General features: G+C 36.8%; 2 protein-coding genes across 2 annotated transcripts in view; both read left to right on the top strand.

Annotated features, from left to right (window-relative positions):
* The window catches only part of GCC2 (GRIP and coiled-coil domain containing 2), a 673,733-nt gene that overhangs the window by 285,137 nt on the left and 364,139 nt on the right, over window positions 1-24,457 (top strand). The window lies entirely within an intron of this gene.
* SULT1C3 (sulfotransferase family 1C member 3) lies at window positions 1,842-18,221 on the top strand. Its single transcript, XM_050753163.1, has 7 exons — window positions 1,842-2,020; window positions 9,158-9,286; window positions 10,830-10,927; window positions 12,909-13,035; window positions 16,064-16,158; window positions 16,297-16,477; window positions 17,948-18,221. The coding sequence occupies exons 1-7, from the start codon at window positions 1,849-1,851 to the stop codon at window positions 18,058-18,060; spliced, it is 915 nt and encodes a 304-aa protein (XP_050609120.1). The 5' UTR covers window positions 1,842-1,848; the 3' UTR covers window positions 18,061-18,221.

Raw genomic sequence — 24,457 nt, 5'->3', positions numbered from 1 at the left:
TTGTTGACTTCTGTGCGTCCAAAGGATCAACACCGTGTGGAAACTTCCAAAGCACCCGCTGAAGCCATGACCCAAGCTCTGTGTTGGATCTTTTCAGCCATGCCTGGACTGGCTGGGAAGCAGGGCACCAAGACCCTAGGTTGCAAACAACATGTGGACCCTGGGACCAGTCCACAAAACCATTTTTTCCTCCCAGGCCTCCAGGCTTGTGATGACAGGTGCTGCCATGAAGACTTCTGATGTGCCCTGGAGACATTTTTCTCATTGTCTTGGTGATTAATTCAGCTCCTCATTACTTATGCAAATATCTGCAGCTGGCTTGAATTTCTCCCCACAAAATAAGATATTATTTTCTATTGCATTGTCAGGCTGCAAATTTTCCAAACTTTTATGATCTGCTCTCCTTATAAAACTGAATGCCTTTTACAGCACCCGAGTCACCTCTGGAATTCTTTGATGCTTAGAAATTTATCCCACCACATATCCTAAATCATCTCTCTATGTTCAAAGTTCCACAGATTTTTAGGGCAGGGGTAAAATGTCACCATTCTCTTTGCTAAAACATAGCAAGAGTGACTTTTACTTCAGTTCCCAAGAAGATTCTCATCTCCATCTGAGACCACATCAACCTGAATTTCATTGTCCATATCATTATTGGCATTTTTTTAAGGGTCATTCAACAAGTCTTTATGGAGTTCTAAGCTTTCTCACATTTTCCCATCTTCTTCTGACCCTCCAAAGTATTCCAACCTTTGCCTGTTACTCAGTTCCAAAATCAATTTTACATTTTCAGGTATCTACAGTAACATCCCACTCTACTACTACAAATTTATTGTATTAGTCCCTTTTCATGTGACTGATAAAGACATACCCGAGACTGGGCAATTTAAAAAATAAAGAGGTTTAACAGACTTAAAGTTCCATGTGGCTGGGGAAGCCTCACATTCATGGCAGAAGGCAAGGAGGAGAAAGTCTCATCTTATATGAATGGCAGCAGGCAAAGGAAAAAAGAGGTTGTGCAGGGAAACTCCCCCTTATAGAGCCATCAGATCTCATAAGACCTGTCCACCAGCGTGAGAACTCCATGGGAAAGACCAGACACCACAATCCCGTTATCTCCCACTGGGTCCCTCCCACAACACATGGGAATTCAAGATGAGATTTGTTTGGGGACACAGACAAACCATATCATACCTGAACGTAATTCCAAGTTTCCAGAGTTAATAGACATGAGAGTTTTTGGGCATGAGAGTTTTTTATGCTGTAACAGAAGCCTAAAATTTCAAAAATGATTCAGTGATTGAAAAAAATCTTTATATAAAACTGTTTTATGAAGATTTTCCCTGTGAAAACTATTCAAGCAAATTGAGTATAGAATGTACCTTAAAAGCATTGTTTTGAATTTTCTTCAACGTAATGGTCTCACTTCTAACTGTACAAAATAATATCTTGAAGATGATGAAGCAATATGTGACACATAAGCCATTATATTCCCTATTAACAGGTAATGTGGTTGTTAGGTCATGCAGCAGAAAAAAGACTATACGGGTATAAATCTCAGCCCCAAGAGGTATTGATTATTTTACTTCTGTCAAATTAATTAAACTTATAATTACTCAAGTTTCCACATCAAGAAAATGGAGGAAATATTACCTATTTTATGTGGTTGCTATGAAGATTAAATAATTAAGGTACATACAGTCACTTGTTAGCATGTTATATGTCAGCTTTCATTTATTTTATATTATTCTAATCAACACCAGTAAGACAATAGCCCATACTATAAGCCATAAAACAAAATTTTTAAAAATTTTAATTAGTATTGATCATACCCTTCGCAGATTCCCAATGGCCATGATTGAGAAAAATGCTCCCACGATGGAAAAAGAGCTAAAACTATTTAGCATCTGGGAAGTAGATGAAGTCCCTTTGCCGGGATTAACCAAAGAATTGTGGGATCAAATCTATAATTTCCAAGCCAAGCCTGATGATCTTATTCTGGCAACTTACCCAAAGTCAGGTAAGGGTATCAAAACATACAAATATTCAATATTTTCACAAAAATTGTTTGCATAATCTTATTGACTAATGAAGCATGATTGGGATTTGGAGAGAAAAAATTCCTCATTATGGATATCTGTTCTTTAGTGTTGCAGGACATATAGCATTCCTGATCCCTAGGGCAACAATTTCCAATAGCACTCTCTGAAGAGAACAGAAAAGATTTCTAAATGCCTTGGGAGTAGGTCAGATAATGCTCCCATTCCAGAACCCATAACATACATCAAATATAAGGTCAATAAATAGAAAGACATATGACTTTTCTAAACCTAAAGGCTGCCTTCTAAAAACATGTCATACTCTTAAGTATTAATCTATTATCCCAGATATTAAACACAAATTGATTTTCTAATCCTCTAAAGTTATTGGAGTATGTCAGTCATGAATTTTCTGCTCTGTACCAAATAAGTGGCATTCAGAAAACCTCAATGATTGACTTTGATTTAAAATGCCTTAGAATTTCTAATTCTTCTCTAAAAATTCCTAGACTGGAATACATCCTAGGAACAATAGGCACACCTAATGCCCAGAACTCACTTCTGATAGGCCGTTCTCCATTAAAAGGAATCGCAGATATTAGAAGAATTGATGATCCCACTCTTGGGAACAGAATATGAAAGGTGAATGTTCTCCATCTTCTTTTTGAAGGAGTAAATGAACAGTATACATTCCCAGAACTGTTTGTTTTTATTAAGTATCTGTGAAAATAAAGCACATATAATAACCAGAAAAAAAATTAATGGGGACATGTAGAAGCATAAAAGAACCAATGTGAAAGGGCTCACAATAACAACATCTGGGACAGTTTGAGCATCAAAAAGAATAATCTCTAACTGACTGGGAGAACATTAAATAAAATCCTCCTGGTCAGCCATGCTGAAGGGACAAGATTGGATGTGTCCTCTAACCATAATAAAAAACAATCCTGGATAAAATATATGAAACCACGGTTTCTCTCATTGGATTTCAGTTGTCTCCATCTTCAGACTGAAGATGCTTTCTGAACAGGGTTTAGTTTTAGGGAGCAAAAGAAAAAGTCATAACAAACTCATTGAGATCAAGAGCCAGATATAGGAGTTCTGAGAGATTGAAGTGGCTGCTATTGGCAGGTATGAGTACCAGAGAGAATGAACTACACAAATAAACACCTTTAGATATCTTTAGAGAGGACCCTTTGAGTCTATTGTTGAATGGTAGATGGCACTTGCATAGAGCCCAGCTCCATGAGATCAGTCAAGGAGCTACCAGAAATCTATTAGTCATATAATCCCTAGAGATTATACAAGGGTGAGAGACATTTGTGCTCCAATCAGGACACGATGGGCAGAATTTTGATCCCCATGACATTAGCCCTCTGTTATTACTTGTGCAGTTATTCATATTACATTCCCAAAGGGATTTTGCAGCTGCTATTAAAGTAACTAATCAGCTGATATTTAAATAGGGAGATTATCTTGGACTATCTGGATGGACCCAGTGGAATCACGTGAGCCCTTCAAAGAAAAAGAGGAAGTCAGAGTGATGTGTTAGAGGGGAAAGTCTGAGAAAATTAAAGTATAATAAAAGTTCACTGCATGATTAGAGACTTAAAGATGAAAAGACACAGTACCGATGAAACAGTTATCTCAATACTACAGCCACAAGCAACTGAAATCTCTTGGCATCTAGGAGCTTGGCAAAATACTCTGAAGTCCCAGATGAGAATGACAGCCCTGGCTGATACCTGGATTTTAGCCTAGTGAGACCCTAAACAGAGGACCAGCCATGTTAAGCCCAACTTCTAACCCATCTTGTAGTAATTTGTTACCACAAATTTTTCAACCTGAAACTCCAATGACACAGTAAAAGTAACATTTTAAAATATTTCTGAAAAATAAAGGTGAAATAAAGACTTTTTCTGAGAAAGACAAAAGCTGAGAGAATGTGTTGCCAGCACAGCTGCACTAAAAATAAATAAATAAAAAGTTATATTGAAATTTCTTCAGTGTAACAGAAAATGATAGTACTGAAAACATAGATCTGTTACACAAAGTAATAAGGAATGTCAGAAATAATAACAACATGAGAGGATATAACAGACAATTTTTCTCACTCTTAAATTTCTTAAAGGATAACATATTACAGAGTTTGTAACATAAGTGCAAGTCAAATGTATGACCGAAATAAGGCTTGGAACAGAAGAAAGAATAAAAAATACTGTTGTAAAGTTTTCACATAACACATGAAATAATATAATGTTAGTTAAACATAGACTAGGATAAGATAGAGATGCATACTGTACACCCTAGAGTACCTGTTAGAAAAACAAAACCAAGTGGTATTACCAGATATGGCAAATGGAATTCTAAAATGCAGTCAATCCAAAAGAGGCAGGAGAAGAATAGCAAAGGAATAAAGGTGGAAATATAGAAAATAAATAGTAAGGTGGAAGATTTACAGCCAATTATACAGACAATTGTAGTATAGTTCCCAATTATTTGTAAAAGGCAAATTTCAACATCCACATTGATACCTGAAATTACATTGTACCATTTTATACACTATGTGTTATACATATCTATGATGAAATTTAATTATAAATTAGAAATGTTAAGAGATTACCCACAAATAACAATAAAATATAATCTTTGTAAAAAAAATGCAGCATCGCTACTCTTGCACTTTAGGGGCATTATTATGTAAAATAAGGGTTGCTCAAGAGCACAAGCCCTACAATACCACAAGAGTCAATCTAATATACTAGATAGCTACTAAGCGACTAACGAACAGGTGACATAGAAGCCAGGAAAAGGAATGAGTCACATCCCAGGAGGGATGGAGATGGTGGCCCAAAATTTCATTATGCTACTCAGATCAACATGAAACTTAAAACGTATGAATGGTTAATTTCTGAAATTTTTCATTTTATGATTTCAGACCACAATTAGCCTCAGATAACTGAAACCACAGAATGCAAAACAGTGAATAAATGATTACTATTTTATTAAATAAAACATTTTAAACGACCCCAATTAGAGTGTACTTTACACATAAACCATGATAGGTTGAAAGGAAAAGAATAGGAAAATATATACCCTACAAATAATACATATACCATAGCTAGAATAACTATATCATAAGGGAACAAGTATTTTACTAAGGATAAGGAGAAACATTTCATAATGATAAAAAGGGTAATTCATCAAGGCAAAATATTCCTGCATGTGTGTATACTTAAATAACAGGACTTCCAAATACATAAAGCAAATACGTGAAAATTAAAAGGAGAAATAGATAAATTCATAATTATAAATAAAAGTTTCAATACTTCTCATTCAGTAATTTCTAGAATAAGTAGAAAAGATATGTAAAAATTTTGAAGACCTTAACCATATTATCAGCAAGCTTGATCTAAAGATATTTTTAGAACCCTAAAAAATACTACTCTACTCAACAGTACCAGAACCCACATTCTTTCCAAGTGCACATGAAACGTTTACAACTGTAAACCATCGGATGGGATTTAAACAAAAATTCTCAAATATATCTAAAATAGTTGGAATTATACAGAACATGCTATTTGAATACAATTAGAATTAAATTAGAAATCAACAACAGAAATATATGCACAAATATTTAGAAATAAAACAATATAATTCTAAATAACATATCACTATAAAGGATAGTAGAAAATACTATAAATGGAATGATAATAAAAAGAGCCTATTACAATTTGTGAGAAGCAGTTAAATTAGCACTTGACGAAAGATTTTTTAAATGAATTTTATACATGTTATATATGTAGGTAAGTATAACTTACACTTATAGTGGAAGTGTATGTAGGTATACGAAAGATCTACAATAAGTAATTTAAAGTTCCAACATAACAAGATTAAAAAGTAGAGGAAATTAAGCTCAAATTGGGAACTTTCTCTACCTGATAAGGGAAATCTATAAAAAAATCCACATTATTTAGTAGTGTAATGGAAACATCATAGATTTCTAAAATACCAAGGAGCTTAATAAAAAAATCACTTAACCTACTAAGCAAATTTAGTGAGGTCACAATAAGATACATAGTCAATATACAAAACTCTATTATCTTTCCACATTCCAGCAACACACAATTGAACATGACATTTTAAAACTACCATTGATAAAATAAATCGCACCTGAAAACACGAAATATTCACAAGTAAATTTAACAAAGCTGTGCATGATTTCAAAGTGAAAACACTTACAGGGAGAAGGTGTATAAGTCTTAAATAAATAAGGAAGCATACCATATCTATGGATCAAAAGAATTAATATTTTTAAGATATCAACTGTTTCTAAATTAATCTATAAATTCAATCTCAATCAGAAACTGATGAATTGATTACAATATTTTATATATATATGAAAATGTAATTGTCATTAAAAGCCAATTTTTTGAAACAAAGAACACAGTGGTAAGGTTTATATGAGCTGATTTCCTGACATTTAACTCAGCTTCAGCATTCAAAAGACTGTGATATTTTTGTAAGGATAGACATAAAGAATTGACCCTTACTTGGTGGGGCATGCAAAAAAGTCAAAGTGCAATGCATCAGACCTCAAAATATTAAAAATAAATCTATAAAACCATGGAAGTACAGATAGGAGAATAGCTTCAAACTTTAGGTTAGGCATCAATAATTTGGGGAAAAAATGGAAAGCACTAACAGTTATGGTTTGCATTTAATGTAAGTTCAATATAAATTAGAATTCTTCAAAATGAAAACTTCTGTTCTTCTAAAGACCCAGTTATACCACCTCATACCAGTTAGAATGGCAATCATTAAAAAGTCAGGAAACAGCAGGTGCTGGAGAGGATGTGGAGAAATAGGAACACTTTTACACTGTTGGTAGGACTGTAAACTAGTTCAACCATTGTGGAAAACGGTGTTTTCCAACCTTGAGGAATCGGTGGCAATTCCTCAAGGATCTAGAACTAGAAATACCATTTGACCCCGCCAACCCATTACTGGGTATATACCCAAAGGATTAAAATCATGCTGCTATAAAGACATAAGCACACGTATGTTTATTGCACCACTATTCACAAGAGCAAAGACTTGGAATCAACCCAAATGTCCATCAGTGACAGAAGGGATTAAGAAAATGTGACACATATACACCATGGAATACTATGCAGGCAAGGAAAACGATGAGTATGTGTCCTTTGTAGGGACATGGATGAAGCTGGAAACCATCATTCTCAGCAAACTATCACCAGAACAGAAAACCAAACACCGCATGTTCTCACTCATATGTGGGAAGTGAACAATCAGATCACTTGGACACAGGAAGGGGAACATCACATACCAGAGCCTATTGTGGGGAGTGGGGAGCGGGGAGGGATAGCACTAGGAGATATGCCTAATGTAAATGACGAGTTAATGGGTGCAGCACACCAACATGGCATATGTATACATATGTAACAAACCTGCACATTGTGCACATGTACCCTAGAACTTAAAGTATAATATAAAAATAAATAAATAAATAAATAAATATGTGACACACATGGAGAGAAGATATTTACAATACATATATCTGGCCAGATGGTATAAAGAACTGTTAGAACAGAAAACAAAAAACTAAATTTATTAAAGTGGGCAAAGATGTAAAAATGTATCACCAAAAAGGTTCACTATTAACCAATAAACACAAAACAAGATACTTAGCATCACTTATGATGAAAAAATGTGAATTAATACTATAATGAAATACCACTACACACCACTTCAAATGGCTAAAAACCTGAAAATAACAAGTGTCGATAAGGACACGGAGCAACTGAAATTCCCATGCACTGTTGGGGAGGATGTAACATGGTATTAATGTTGAACAGTTTCTTATAAAATTAAACATGCACCTAACAAACAACCCAGCAATTTCAGTCCTAGAGATTCACCCCCACCCCCAAAATAAAAATCTATGTTCACCCAAAAACCTGTACACAAATATTATAGCAGACTTACTCAAAACTAGCCCAGCACTGAAGAAAACCTAAATTTGTACTATCATACAAATGAATAAACAAATCATTGCTTATCCATAAAGTTGAACTGTTCTCAGTAATAAAAAGAAATGAAAAACAGATATATACAAGAACATAAAGGAATCCCAAAATAATGAGGGTGTGTGAAAAAATTCAGACATATGAGGACATGCTGTATGGTTTCATTTATATGATATTCAACAATTTACAAAACTAATTTATATTGACAAAAAATAAATCAGCAGTTTCGTGGAGTCAAAAGTGAGGAAAGGAATAACTGAAATAGAAGGTTCTACTCTTGACTTTTGTAATGGCTACATACAGTTGTCAAATTTCATTAAACTATACATTTCTAATGGGTTCATTCTATTCTATGTAATTTTTACCACACTGACGTTTATTTTAAAAAACATGATGCCATAATGATGAAAAAAACAAAAAGAAAGAAAAACTTCTGTATTATGATTGAAGATAACTATTATTCTTCTCTTAGGCTAAAAAGAAGTAATTAAGCAAAAGAATTTAGAGGAATTGTAGTTCTTCCCTAATTTATGAGGGGAAGTTCCTTATATGAAGACCTACCTCGTAAATAGAGGAAAAAATTTTAACATAGGTCGAGTACCTCATGTTATTAAGGATTTATAATAAACTAGATGTGATGAGAAACATTTAGCAACCATGATAACAGAATGTCATATTGGGAGATACAGCATTTTTAGGCATGAAGTGTTATAATATAGGAAATGCAGAAATGGTTCACTCAAACATGATAGTTGAGAGACTATAGAGTAAAAAGGAGATAGACAGATATATACATATATACATACATACATAGATGCATAGATAGATACTTAGATACACAGAGAGATAGATGATAGATAGAATGATTGATAGATAGATAGATAGATAGATAGATAGATAGATAGATAGATAGATAGATAAAAGTGCAATACAACAGTTTCATTTTTTGCCTTGGCAACATTGATCTAATTTCCAAGTGCTCTCATGTTGCTCCCTTTCTTCAAAATATTCAATAACTTAGAATGAAAGATCAGTTGACTAAAATTAAAGAACTATTTCAAATATTTTCAGGGACACATTGGATGCAAGAAATTTTAGACATGATTCAAAATGATGGTGATGTGGAGAAATGCAAAAGAGACCATTCTCTACATAGACATCCTTTCCTTGAACTGAAATTTCCCCATAAAGAAAAACCAGGTGAGTAATAAGCACCAAAATAGAAAGGACTTTCACTTCAAGATTCCAGAGCAATGTGTACTGTCTTCAACAGAGCTTCCGTGGTAGCCAGAAGTAGCCTGCATCTTTCACGAGGTGAAATTGTTCACAGGCCAACGAGTCAAACCCTAGACTGGGTCTTCAGGGCTCCCTCCTGTTCTAAGCTGGTGGCCTTTGGCTTCCCAATAAGATTTTCATTATATTTCTCATACTTCTCCTTCCCAATTTTACAATAAAGAACACTCCCTCTCCTTTGTATTCACCTTCATGTGTTTGAATCAGTGGAAAGGCCAGAAATCAGCAATCTGCTATTGTAAAAGGACAAGTGTGATTTCCGAAGAAAAAGGAGGAGAAGTAGGGGGGATACACCATAGACATGCAGAATTCACTGTGGGAGCTGAAAAGCTTTCCTCAGAGTGTAAAACCTGGTGAGTAACATGAAATAAAGAAAGATCTCCTAGAAGGCTTTCAGAAAGAAAAATGCTTTACATGTGTTTGTGGATAGACAGCTAATATTTCCCATGGGAAAAAAAAGTGAAAAGAAACTAAACCAATTTTAGTTGAAGAAAGAAATTTAATTTCTTTTGAGAAGTGTCTGTTCATATATTTTGCCCACTTTTTGATGGGGTTTTTTTTTCTTGTAAATTTGATTGAGTTCTTTATAGGTTCTGGATATTAGCCCTTTGTCAGATGAGTAGATTGCAAAAGTTTTCTCCCATTCTGTAGGTTGCCTGTTCACTCTGATGGTAATACAATTCAGAACATAGGCATGGGCAAGGACTTCACGTCTAAAACACCAAAAGCAACAGCAACAAAAGCCAAAATTGACAAATGGGATCTAATTAAACTAAAGAGCTTCGGCACAGCAAAAGAAACTACCACCAGTGTTCTCACTCATAGGTGGGAATTGAACAATGAGATCACTTGGACACAGGAAGGGGAACATCACACACCGGGTCCTGTTGTGGGAAAGGGGGAGGGAGGAGGGATAGCATTAGGAGATATACCTAATGTAAATGATGAGTTAATGGGTGCAGCACACCAACATGGCACATGTATACATATGTAGCAAACCGGCACGTTGTGCACATGTACCCTAGAACTTAAAGTATAATAAAAAGTATAGAAAAAGGAAAACAAAAAAGAAATAAATTTAATTTCAAAGATCTTCCAAGAATGGCAGCCTATTGTAAAAGGATGGGTGTGATTTTTAAGAAACAAAAGAGAGAGAAAGAAGAGAAAGGAAAAGAACAACCAGATATACAATGAACACTCCCAGAATAATTTGAGGGCAAGAAAGAGCTTTCCTGAAAGTCTAAAAGCTGAGAGAATAAGGAAATAAGAAAAAGTCTCCTAGAAGGTTAGACAGGACTGAATGCGTTGTATGTCCTTGTGGAAAACAATTACTCTTTCCAATGAGTAGAAAACAAAATGTAATCACTCTTTAGACTAAGATACAAATGGAAGTCAAGTATTTTGGGAGATTGGCAAGAATAAATAAAGAATGTAAATTGTTTCTTGCTAGATTGGGTGATTGCTCTTGAAATGTCCTCACCACGACTGATAAAAACACATCTCCCTTCACAAATGATTCCACCATCTATCTGGAAAGAAAACTGCAAGGTAAAAAGAGTGGGTATTTCAAACTTCCCCTAACTTGGGGATATAAACTATAAAACTGAAGGTATTTTTCAAAATAATATGCTTCCAAATACATTTTCCAAAATATAATTTGCTATTTTTCTTAGACAAAGTTCTTGGTATCATGGATTACGTAAATTTGAAATCTGCAAACGTCTATGTTTTCTAAAATTCTTTTCCCTCTAAATATATTTCATGAAAAATTCTTGGTCAAATTTTCCAAAATTGAGTCTCTGTTGCTCCAAATCAGAGAGTGGATCGGGAGCTAGAATGGAGGGAAACACATTGAAAAATAAAACCATGTTGCTTTGCTCTGCCAAAGTACTAGAAGATACTCTCCTGGCCTCAGAAGCAGAAGTATAGAATCTGCTCCTTGTTAAGGCTTCCACGCCTCCATAATCTACTCAGTGGACTAAGCTCAAACCTGTCTTCATTTTTATCCCCCTCACCTCTATATCTGATCTGTCACAAAGTCCAGTTCATTCTTCCCATCCTGTAATCTGTGCACTACCCTGCATCACTACCACCTGTACCCAAGTCAGCTCACTGCTCTCTTCTCCTCCCACTTTGTCAGCCTGCCTCTAGACCTGCCCCCTCCAACCCCTCCTCCCTATAACCGCTATTCTTCTGAAAACACAAATGTGACTAAGGCATTTCCCTACTATAAACACTTCCACAGGTGGATGAAGATGCCTCCATATCCCCTATATGACTTCAATGCCCTTGACAGTCTGCACCTTGCTTCATCTCCTCCCCAGTGTCTTCCCATTCCCTGATCGTCACTACAATCCTCCTGAAATCCTACATGTCCTTTCACACGCGGAGCATCCCCACACCTTCCACATGCTCCCATTAGACTCAAGCATCTCCTCATCTTTACTTGAATAATTCCTTCTTGCTCTCCTGGTCTTTTCATAGAGACCTCCTATAGGATGCTTCTCTGTCTCCATGGCTGGGTGAGTTCCATGTATCTATATTTTTGTATCTGTGCAAGGGTTTACCTCATCATTTGGTTCAACACATTACATTATAATTTTCTCTCTTCTTACATCAATGATCAGACTGTGAGTTCCTGACAGGTGGGGACTTGATTGTACCCAATACCTGTCAGGTTAAACATTGTCTGGCACATAGGAAGGGTTAACGTCTCTGTTCTGCATTTGTTGACTGAACAATACTGAATTTCCAGTCATCACATTACTATGCTCCTTTGTCCTAACAATGTTATATGTGTATGTGTCTGTGTGTACACACATATATAGTTATATGTATAACCTATGTAACATATAATATATCATACACACACACACACACACACACACACACACATATCAGCAAAGACACTCTAATCTTTGAGAACCACTGTCTGCAACATTCCTCCCTGTGAGTCTCATACAAATATCAAGGAACTAGCTCTGGACTCAGTGTCCCAATTATTGTGACTAGGCCTGACCCATTCATGTACTAAGCAGGAATCAGTGGGAGTCCCTCCAGTTTTCTGAAGGTCATTTACATCTTCTATTGAAAGATAATACCTGTTTTCTCTTTACCTCACACTAACCCTAATAGGAGCCAAATGAGATGGCATGCACAAAAATGTTTTCTCACTCTCTAGTCTTTCCCCTGTTGTAGGAGTCTGGAAAATTTCTTTCAATTAATTGAGACACAGTTGAAACTCACCATTTCATGGACTGTTCCCTGAATGCCCGAGAACGCTTTGCTTGTTTGGTTCGTCAAAACCACTCTGAAGTGGGGCACTCTCCTTTGTCTTAGCGTTCTCCATGGCTATCAGGATTGCAGAGTCAAAAAGGTTCCCTTTATTTAATATTTTAATTTATAACTAGCGTATCTAATGCTATAAACTTACAGGATAAAGTTACCATGGTACTGAAACCCTCGCTTAGACTATTTCTCCTCAGTCTGTTTTTCTCTCCCTGGCTTCCTTCCCTCCCCTTGATTTCAGATTGTCTATGTGGCCAGAAATCCCAAGGATTGCCTGGTGTCTTACTACCACTTTCACAGGATGGCTTCCTACTTGCCTGATCCTCAGAACTTAGAGGAATTTTATGAGAAATTCGTATTAGGAAAAGGTGAGTGCAAACTGGTTTTTTGGTACCCTCTTTCAGGAGACTCTAACAATAAGCACCTCTGTAAACTGGAGGGGAAAGGTACAAAAGACATCCTGATTGACGAGGTCCTATCTTGATGATCTGGGACTGGAGAAGCCAGGTAGAAGAGGTATTTTTCCAAAATAGAATACAAATGTACATTGAGGTCAACTAGGGTCGTAAGATTTGAGATAAACGTAAAAAGCCCAAAATCCTTGACTTGAGATTCAAACAATCAACTTCAAAATAAGAAGAGGCAACATTTCCTATGGAAAGACCTGGCAGTACGAAGGCATGAGATGATATCCTGCGGTTTAATCTAGCAGTGTCATTGGACTGCCGGGCCACCACGTATAGTTACGAAAGTCACACACCGCACAGCCACAGAGAGCCTTTCCCATAGGTCTTAGTGAACAATCTTAGACCTGTTCACCTGCAGAAACTTCACATTAGAATTAGCAGCCATAACCCCTCATCTGCTTACTAGCAAGATCACACCATCCAGAGAACCAGTGAACACATGAGGGCCACACTTTTCAAAACAGCAGTTGACTGGATTGTACCAGGTGTCAAATCAGATTGGCAAGGATGTCAAACCCTTCACAGAAGAAGAATGTCTCATGGAAACAGCAATCTCTAGACAGAAGAAAGACAAGATGACTACATAAGGTGATTTAGGATGTAAGGACCATCTTTACATATTTGTATGAGCATTAATACAGAAACATGATTATAGTATTGCATTGTAACAGCAGTGAGCAGAACCTAGACAAATGTATGAAAATTACATGGTGTCGCCTCCATTTCATTAATGTCTCTCAAATAATTAGAACTTCCATAAGTGAAATGGCTGAGTTGTAACGCTAAGAGCTCCCGGTCCTTGAGCAACTTAACTATCCTTGAGGAACTGTATCAGGGACCTGAGCTTCATTATAACCAGTCCTGACCACAACATTCATATTCTTTTGAGGGAAAAGAAGAATCAAAATGAAGTGACTTCCACAACATGACCTGAATAAAAACAGGTATCTGTGGAAAAGTCAATAAATAATAATTTTCACCAAGCGTGTCTGTCCAGTGACAATCAAGAGAAATAACCTCATTAGAACATTTTCTCTAGAAACGTAAATAAAATTGACTGACAGATGCCAATAAGAAAAAAAAAACAAATCTAGATTGCACCCCAGGTGAATAGATTTCCAATGTTTATGCAGAGAAGTTTTGAGAGCCGGAAAAGTAGAAGGAAGCAGAGGAAGAGGAGATCCAAGCTTCTTTTCTTATATGATTTTTCCCAAGGCCTGGGTTGTCTTACTATTCTTTGTGTCAATTTGGCTGGACTGTGGCACCTACTTATTTCAACAGACACCAATCCTGGTGTTTCTGTGAAAGTATCAACTTTGTAATTGTGATTTACATCTATAATCAGTTGACTTTAAGAAAAGGAGATAATGTTAAATATTAATAATATGGGTGTTCCTTATGAAATCAGTTGAAGGTCTTAAGAGAAAAAAAACTCAGGTTTCCAAAAGAAAGGATTCTGCCTCAAGGTTGTTATATCAAATCTTGCCTGACTTTTCAGCATCCCCTACAGATTTCAAACACACTAACCCCCACAATTGCAGGAGCCAATTCCTTTAAATAAACCACATATACATAATTAACATTATATATGTACATTTAACTATATATACATAGGATAAAACCATTGCTTAAAATAAATTATACAGGTACACATATATATAATGCACATAGATAAAACACACACATACATACATATACATGGATGAGTCTTTTTACTTAGTTTCCCTTTCTACAGTTTCAGTCACCCACAGTCAACCCCAATCCAAAAATATTACAGAATTTCAAGAGAAAAAAGGATAGAGAGAGGGAGAGTACATTCACATAGATGTGAATATATTTCAGAATATTGTTATAATAGCTCTGTTTTATTATTAGTTTTGTTGTAATTCACTCACAGTGCCTAATATATAAATTAAAGTAACATACAAATGTGTGTAGAGGAAAAAAGACATACACTATTATAACTTGGTGGTACCTGTGGTTTCAGGCATGCACTGGGGATTATGGGATATATCCCCTGTGCATACAGGAGGAATAATGTATTCTCCTCTCGATTTGCCTATTGCTCTGTTTCTCTGGAGAACCTGGCTGACACAGATACCAGTCACCATGAGACATGCCAAGGTTCGAGTCACTGAAAATGTACATCGCTGTTCGTCCTGATTCAAAAGAGAGCATTTCACACACTTGCTCACTAGGTCTGTGGTCATTTTCCTCTGGAGAATGTTTTCCATCATCCTTCAGACAAACCTTCACATCCACTTAGCACAATGCTTGCAACATAGCTCACACTGAATAAAGATAATTCCTGTGTTTATAATGACTACCCAGAACCAAACCGGGAAGCTGCCAAAAGTTACAACCTGTCAGGGAACTAAAATATTCTGGGATAAAATATGCTGCTGGCTAACTCAGGTATGCATGCATTCTCTTACCAACTGGTGGAAAGAAAATGCATCCCGTGTTTACCACGTAGACGCAGTCTCAGCTGGAAATAGATGTTGTCCTCGAGGGCACCTTTCTTTCTGCTGCTGCTGTGTCTCTTTCGGAACAGGAACTTACAAACTTCATAGCGCAGCGATACAGGGAAAGCAGCAGGAGGATCCTACCCCTATATCTGATGGCCTGAATTAGTTGAGTCTGAAACTAAACACTGTTTACCAGGAACAGGGGAAGTACTTTATTGTCTAATGTTTTAAGGCATGTCACAAGACATAGTCGGTGTGTGCAAAGGCACGTATAATAAATGTGTACTATAAATCTCTGCTTTACACCATATAGACAAAGTGTATAGTAGACAATTACTTCCACTTCATTAATTAACCAGAATGAAAGTTACAGAAGATTATTTCAAAGCAGCGCTAATTTATTTTATAGCCTTGGGTTTTCTCCCGGTAATTGGAACTAACAGTGCTTTGTCTTCTTCCAGTTTTCTATGGGTCCTGGTTTGACCATGTGAAAGGATGGTGGGCTGCAAAAGACACGCACCGGATCCTCTACCTCTTCTACGAGGATATAAAAAAAGTAAGTGGCACTGAGACTTATAGGTCAGACCCAGAAACCCTCCTGACAACGTTATTCTGTTAAACGAGCTGTTGCTTTAATTGGCCGAGCTCTTCTTCTCTCCCCTCTCTTCACAATGCCTTTTTCTTCCATGGTCAGAATCCAAAACATGAGATCCACAAGGTGTTGAAATTCTTGGAGAAAACTTTGTCAGAGGACGTTATAAACAAGATCGTCCACCATACCTCATTTGATGTAATGAAGGATAATCCCATGGCCAACCAAACTGGGATACCATCTCACATATTCAATCACTCCATCTCAAACTTCATGAGGAAAGGTTGGTGGCATTTCTTTTCCTTAGCTCAATTCTAAAAAATATTCTGCCCTCTAAGCTAAGATAATTTTAAACCTAATTTTCAGGAAGAAGTGACTCATTTCAGTTAAATTTTGAATCTCTGCTCCCTTCACACTGCCTGTTTGCTGAAAGCCAATGTCAGTGGTTCTGAAACTTTAGTCACATTAGAATCTCTGAAAGCCTTGCTAAAGCTCTCATTGCTGATCTCCACTCCGAGATACTTATTCTGTAGGTCCAGGAGTTGCCCTCAAATTTGCCTTTCTCTCAAGTACTCAGGTGATGCTGATGGTGCTGTTCACTTTGATTAGAATACCCAGCTCAACCATGAACACCCCCTTGAAGGCTCGTGCATCCTCTGAGCAGCTTTGAACTCTTATCTTTTGTCTCTCCCTGTTGTTCAAAACCCCAGCTAAGCACTTAGTACTCAGATTTTTAACTATTGGCATTCATGTCTGTCTCCAAGATAAGATAACAAGCTGCCTCGAAGAGAGAGCTGTGTTCAGTTTTTTTCCACTAGAACCTAGTACAGAGACTCACACCTCAAAATAACTCAATAAAGGTCTGTTGTGTGAGTGTACTGATGAATGAACAGTTTCTGTCCTCAACAAGCTAACATTCTAGATACATGAAGAAATAGCTGCAAAAAAATTACAAACAAGAAAGTAAAATGGAGGCTATACTAGGAATTCCCCAATACCAGTTCTCCCGACTGTATCAAAATTACCTTTAAAAACAGTGACCCCATTCCTGAAGATTCCAGTTAACTTGTTGAAGTTGGAATCTAGAATTTGATATTATGGTCAAGCATTTCAGATTAACTTTTTCAAAGGGTAGTAAACCAGTAGAAATAAAGCACTAGAGTAATTTAGAGAAACAAACAAATAATTTAGAGAAATAATTTAAATAAACCAGTAGAAATAAAGCACTAGAATAATTTAGTACAGCTTTTGTTGGGCTGACAAGGTACAACAATTTGCAGAAGATCACTGGTATCTAAATGTCACTTCTGGTGCCTTTACTCTTTAATTTTACTCCGCAAGAAATATCCGCTCCAGTGAGGTTACTGACATCTTATAAGGTCCTTCACTGTCCCTGGGAAAACAAGATAGGATGTCCCCAAGGAAGTCCATGATGGTAACGAGCTGTAGACTTTGGGTTGGGTGCACTAGAGCCAGGAGTGCACCCTGGAGCAGAAGATTCAGCACAGTGCGGCACCTCAGTGGGGCCTGCAGCATTTGAGGAAGGAATATAAGGATGCTGTGTGCCTTGTGGTAAGAAAGCCAAGTGGAGTGGATATGAGGGACCATTCATAGTGGAAAGACCAGGTGGAGTGGGACTGAGGGACCCTCACTCATGGGAAAATCATGTGGTTAGGCTTAGGAACCATTCACTGTAGAAAGGTCAGGTTGAATGGGTGCAGAGTCTGTCATGAACTTCTTTGATGTCCTACAGGGATGCCTGGAGACTGGAAGAACCATTTTACTGTGGCTATGAATGAGAACTTTGATAAGCATTATGAGAAGAAAATGGCAGGATCCACACTGAACTTCTGCCCTGATATCTGAGAGGAACAACAACAAAATAAGAGACAGAGACTATGCCAACTATTTTGCCTTTTATTCTGTTGGGCAAGGAACTGTGACTGAATATGGAGCGTATGAGCCTCAGTCCGTCTCCTATAGGGTGGCTAGTCTGCTATACTATTAAAACATGATTTAAAATATCAACGAACCAGCTATTCCAGTAAAAAAAATAAAATAGAAAATTAGAGAGCAGAGTCTGCCTACATGAGTTTTTTATTTTCTTAAGTACAGGTATATTTTATTGCGCATGACAGATACAGCAAAAACAAACAATTGCCTCATGCCTTCCCATGTGTGATCCCAAGTAGACGCCACAAGAAAATCATGCATAGGTATCAGAAGCCACATTATTAAGAGAAAATGGAACACCTTGGAGTGAACATTCTGTACTTTTATGTATAAATAATAATTCCAAGATTAAAGAACTCATAAGTAGGTTTCAGAGTCACCATTTATGTAATAGAATGATATAAAAATAAATTTACTACTGCAAAATATCAATCAATTGGAAAATGATTAGTCTTCTAAATTTGTCTTGTAACTAATTTTCTTAATCAAAAGAGTTTGAGTTGGGGAAATCAGGCAGTGACTATTCCTGAAAAAAATCTTCCCATGAAATAAATAAAATGCATAATGTATCTCATCTATAAATTGAGATCTGGGACAAATGCACCATGACTATGCATTGCCATTCTCTTAATAATTGCATCACTCTAACAACAGGTATGACCTCAGATTTAACATAAATTTAGGGCTTCAACCATGTGCCAGTGAAGACCTGACTCTTTATATGACCAAATAAAATTGTCTTATTAGAAGACAAGGTCCTGAGAGGCCTTAGCGAGTGGGTGGATGCCAACAGGGTGATGGCCTCAGAGAGGACCTCATGAAACATGTCAGAACGGGGGTAAATTTGGAAAGACTTAAATTCAGTGATAAAATTAAAGATATGTAAAAATATATTTCAATTAACATCTTGAAAGGGAATCAGGAACAATATACAGAGCTCCCAAGGCACAGAGCAAAGTATCCTGCCTGTGGAGGTTATCATAGTAACAAAGCAGTGCTATTGTCACCCCAGGCAAAGGGGAAATGACATCCTATTCTCTAGCCAATGAAATGAAAGACAAACTGAAAGGTAAAGAATAGATGATGAGATTTTAAGAAAAGACAGCAGCTAGTCCCTAAGGCCTGCTGTAAGGAAACAGAGAGGATAAAAATTGGGGCATCTAAACTAGCCCAGAGGGGACCCTCGGATAAAAGTTCCCCATCAGCCCTCACCCCACTGCCTCCATCCAGCCACGAAACCCGACCACCTGAAATACCATCCTCATATTCAGTTGGTGATCCAGAGAAGAGATTCCTTAGTTATAGCAAGAAAAAAAAGAGATTCATTGATCACCCTTGCCTTGTCAATGCACTGAAAAACTGGTTCACAGGGCCACTGTGCTTTTCAAATGGAGACATCAGAATCCATAAAGAGTAAAGAGCGCTGGGCACCAGGTACTGTCAGAGTGCAAAGTGGGCCTCAAAGAGGAGGAGGCAGAATAAAGGAAAAGCAAACATTATTTTCCTACTCAGAAATGATTTTCCACTATTTGAAAAATTATTGAATGTTGTCAATAAAAACATTTCCTGTACTGTCCTTGGACTCAGAGTATTGATGACCAACTACACAAAGATTATTTCCTTCATGCAATGGATGATACCTGCCTGTCTTTGCAGCTATTAAGGGATATGAGGCTGACAGTCTAGGTGTAGATGATGGGCTCATGTGTTTTGGGCAAAGCATTTTGGCTATATAATGTTAATAATTCTAAAAGCTACAGAGTTGCTGTGCATTTCTGCAAGGAAGATGTGAACGAGTCTTGGTCCTCTAGAGCCATAATTTGGAAACAGGCTGCTGGGATTCAGAAAGTTCACATATATAGTGTGCCCCATGGCCTCTCCTGGAAATGTCCGCAATGTGACTGTTCCTGGACCAAACTGAGGGTGGGGCTGCTATTTCTCGTGGCCCAATAACCAGATGCAGATTAACTGGGGAGGAAGAGACTTTTTACTTCTGTAACCAGTTACAGGCAGAAGGCCTGGAAATTATCACCAGACCAACTCAAAATTACAAAGTTCTTCAGAACTTACATACCTTCTTTTTTTTTTTTTTTTTTTTTTTTTTTTTTTTTTTTTTTTTTTGAGACGGAGTCTCACTGTGTCACCCAGGTTGGAGTGCAGTGGCCAAGCTCCGCCTACCGGGTTCACGCCATTCTCCCGCCTCAGCCTCCAAGTAGCTGGGACTACAGGCGCCCGCCACCATGCCCGGCTAGGGTTTTTTTGTATTTTTAGTAGAGATGGGGTTTCACCATGTTAGCCAGGATGGTCTCGATCTCCTGACCTCGTGATCCACCCGCCTCGGCCTCCCAAAGTGCTGGGATTACAGGCTTGAGCCACCACGCCCGGCCTGAACTTACATACCTTCTAAGCTATATGTCTGTATGTAAGTGTGCATTCATCTTAAAGACTTAAGTAATTCACTTCTTCAAATTTGTAACTAAGATCTGAGTCCCGAAGACCTTCCTCTGGAGCCTCATGAAGTTTGCTGAATTTAAATGGGTCTCTAGGGGCTGGGGTGGTCACCATTATCTTGTCTCCTGTTAAACCACTGAGGATTGGGGAGTTCCTTCAGACCTCCAATAAACTTGTTTGTGGAGGTCTGGGGAGTTTCTTCAGAGCCCCAATAAAACTTATATAACCCTAAATGGGTACTGTTAAGAATTCCTTCATTATTTTGTCATGCATTAAGGCCCAGGTAGGCCTAAGCAAAACTCTTGATGAACTTTTGTTACATTCCAGGCTTTGTATAAGGGCACTGGCTTCTTTTAGCTTTTAATGTTCAACTTAATCACTCATTGAATAGTGAAACAGCTGTGATGGAGGCCCGCATTAATGAAACCTGCCTGCCACAATCCCCACTGTCAATTTGTGCGGAATTCCTATCATACTGTATATTTATTTGTCATGAGAACTGCATGGATATGGGGCATTGTAATATTTCCGGCTACTTCCTGCTGAGAGATGGTCATTGCTATGAGGCACTGAATGCAGAACTGGAGTGAGGAGGTCTATTTGTTCCCAGTAGCACTCTTTGTTTCAGGGGCTTAGAGGCAGCACCTGCTGAAACATTTAGTCTTTAGTTCACAGGGCTTTAAGAAACAACAGCTTAGGTTTCAGTGATTTCCAGTTAGGAAAAATGGCGAAAAAGGAAAAGAAAAAGAAAAAAATTGAAAACACTGCCTTGGAGACTTCTAGCCAGAAAATCAGAATTTAATCCAAACTGTAGAAAATAATAAAAACGGAAAAACCTTAGGCAAGACTGGAGTTTAACAACAGGTGTACTATAATTTTGAAACATAATTTTTTTCTCTCCAGTTTTCCATTTTTATAAAAAGACAAATTATGGTAGGACTGGTTTGCTTTATTATACTTTGCCAGATTATTAGTTTAAAGTCCATCAAGAATAATTACTGTTCACATAGGCCCTTCAAATCGGCTTTGATGAAACTGTTTCATAGAAGGAATCTCAGATAAGAACTTTTTAAAGCCAAGCCCAGCTATAGATTTGTACCATTAAATACCTATGGGTTTGGTGAATTCCTCTCCTCTGGAGGTTTCAAGTTAACTTGGGGATCCCGGTCTGTGAGAAAGTGGCATTCTTTACTTACCACAGGTCAGAAACCCGGTACAGGGACTGTGTACACTAAATACGTGGCCAGTTTTCCAAGGGCATTATTGCCTCCGTGCATCAAATTTGATTCCTTGAAGGAAAGCATGCCATTCCTATCAAACTGTGGTAAAAAAAAATAACCAGTATCTTCTACTGCGTTCTGTTACAAAAAAAAAAAAAAAAAAAAAAAAAAACACATTTATTGCACTTGTGCAAATAACTATATTGCTGTAACTTAAGAATACTCACAGATAGTTTCCCATTTATGGAGAAAATCAGAGAGAGAGAAACAAGTACGCTCCAAATTTTGTTCATGGGAGTCTACTAAATTGTTCAAACTTGTTAATAGCTCAACAGAAAAGTTTCTTTGACTTTGAAAAACAAAACAAAGGATTAGCAATATTATAAAGTAAAATGTCAAAAAGATCACTCAAGTCTCCTACTAGTTCAGTTCAGACAGTTAATTCCTGTCCTGCTTGACACTAACGAATATTTTAGCTCTTCACATGTCCTGAATGTTTTTCCTCTATTCTGATGTCACTATCTCCAAAGTTATCAGAAAACTGCATTACACCTGTTAGAGCTTTATAGCTGATTCTGAAACCACCTTCTAAAGAGGACTGAAGCAAGACAACAATTGTTTATGGGTGACAAAAAGCTTTAGAGTAGCCATATTGCATTAAAGACACACTTGAGAAGGAAATCTGTTATCCCTGTGGCACACAATAATTATAACATAACAATTATAATTATTACTAATAATGTACACTAAGATATATCAGAATTACAGGAGTTTCCCATAACTTTAGAACACATACAAATAACATATTTATACAAATGTAGCCCAAGGAAAGCCAAACTTCATTTTATATATTTCATTTTAACCCTACACAACTTGCGGAAACCTTTATTTTCATTTTATCCAACTTAACCCTTTTACTTTTTAATCTAGGCAAAAATCCACATTCTCATGTCTTTTTATGATGTTTTTACTAAAACTATATTTTACTTTCCTTATACACCTTACATGTAAACTTTTCTTTAATGGTCATAAATATACACTACACAGTTAACTCTTAGGAACCTTTGCATTTGGTGAAAACCTTGGTACTTATGGGATTTTAATTACGTACTAGGTGGGGAGTCTGGGACCCAGACAGAAATGGAGATAAGGTCTGGCTTATCACAGCGTCCAACTCCCATGTGTCTCAGGCCTTACCTAGCTGAAAGCAGGCAAGTTGTACAGCTAAGAATCATCGTAGCATTTTGTAAAGCATTTAGGAGGCCTAATTGCCTTTAAACTGTGCAACATTTCTTGTATAAATTCCCTTTCATATGCCCTTTTATGACTTACAAAATCGTTGACATGCCTTGACTTTCTGACTTGCCTTAAACATCCCTCTCTTTAAGGAACCAGTTATTTTACTTTAGGACAAGAATTTACCATACAATGTATATCCTTTCTTATATATATTATATATATATATATTCTTATATATATTCTCTTTTTTTAATATCATTTTGCATAGCTAAGGGGCATGGCTAATTTAACATCTCCCCAGGCCTTATCTAGAATTTAACACTGCAAAATAAATTGAATAGTTTTTAAGTCAAAGAAGCAGTTTATGACCTAAAGCATTTAGGAAACCTAATATTTGACCTGCATAATTTAGACCAAATGTTTACATTTTTGAAGATAGTTTTATTTTACCCATAATCTTTAAAACCCTCTTCATTTTTATAACTTTCGTTGTATCTCTTTCATGTCCTGGTTTCTTTTTCCTTGTTTTATATAGAACCTTGAAATAAGCTTTGAAGTAGACAAAAATTAGTTACTCTTATAAAAGGACACAATTTTTAGAAGAATGTTTTCCTACAATGTATTTTTACTGGAAAATACACAAATAATGAAATATATGTTGTTTAATATAACTTTAGATTCTAAATTATGACAAGTTTCTTTATGAGCATTTATCTCATTACATTTTTTAATTATTTATTTTAACCATTTCTCTAGATTATTCAGGAAAACTGATAGTCATCATTTAAAGTTGTGAAACTGCCATTGCAAAATTGTAACCAAGACAGTGAAAATGATCTGACCTAACTGACTCCATCTTGCTTCTAATTCCAAGCTATTCTTGTTTATTAATTAGTTTGTGGTTTTGCTTAGAAACAAAGATGATAATCGTCTTTTCCCAGAACAAACTTTATGTCTGTGGACTAGACTGCCTAAGGCCACAAAATTAGAAGTTAGGGTATTTCAAGATATAGTTATCTTCATTAAGCCAATATTAATGTTTCATTTATTAAAAATTACATGAGCAAAGATTATTCTGTTTTGGGCTAAGTTATAGTTTTGTAGCCTCTGTGTCACATTTTGACACATTTTTGGCAGAGATAAGTATGAAATTGCTTGATCAATGAAAGCAAACAAAAATGCATGCTGACAACTCTTAGGACATTTCTAATATTACGTTACCAATAACTTTTCTTTGTTTTTTGTTTTTGTTTTTTGAGATGAAGTCTTGCTCTATCCTACAGGCTGGAGTGCAGTGGCACGATCTTATTCCACTGTAAGCTCCACCTCCCGGGTTCACGCCATTCTCCTGCCTCAGCTTCCTGAGTAGCTGGGACTACAGGCATCCGCCACCACACCCG

The sequence above is a fragment of the Macaca thibetana genome, chromosome 13 (genome assembly GCF_024542745.1).
Source record: "Macaca thibetana thibetana isolate TM-01 chromosome 13, ASM2454274v1, whole genome shotgun sequence".
Taxonomy (NCBI): domain Eukaryota; kingdom Metazoa; phylum Chordata; class Mammalia; order Primates; family Cercopithecidae; genus Macaca; species Macaca thibetana.
This window is presented reverse-complemented; position numbering and strand designations above follow the sequence as displayed.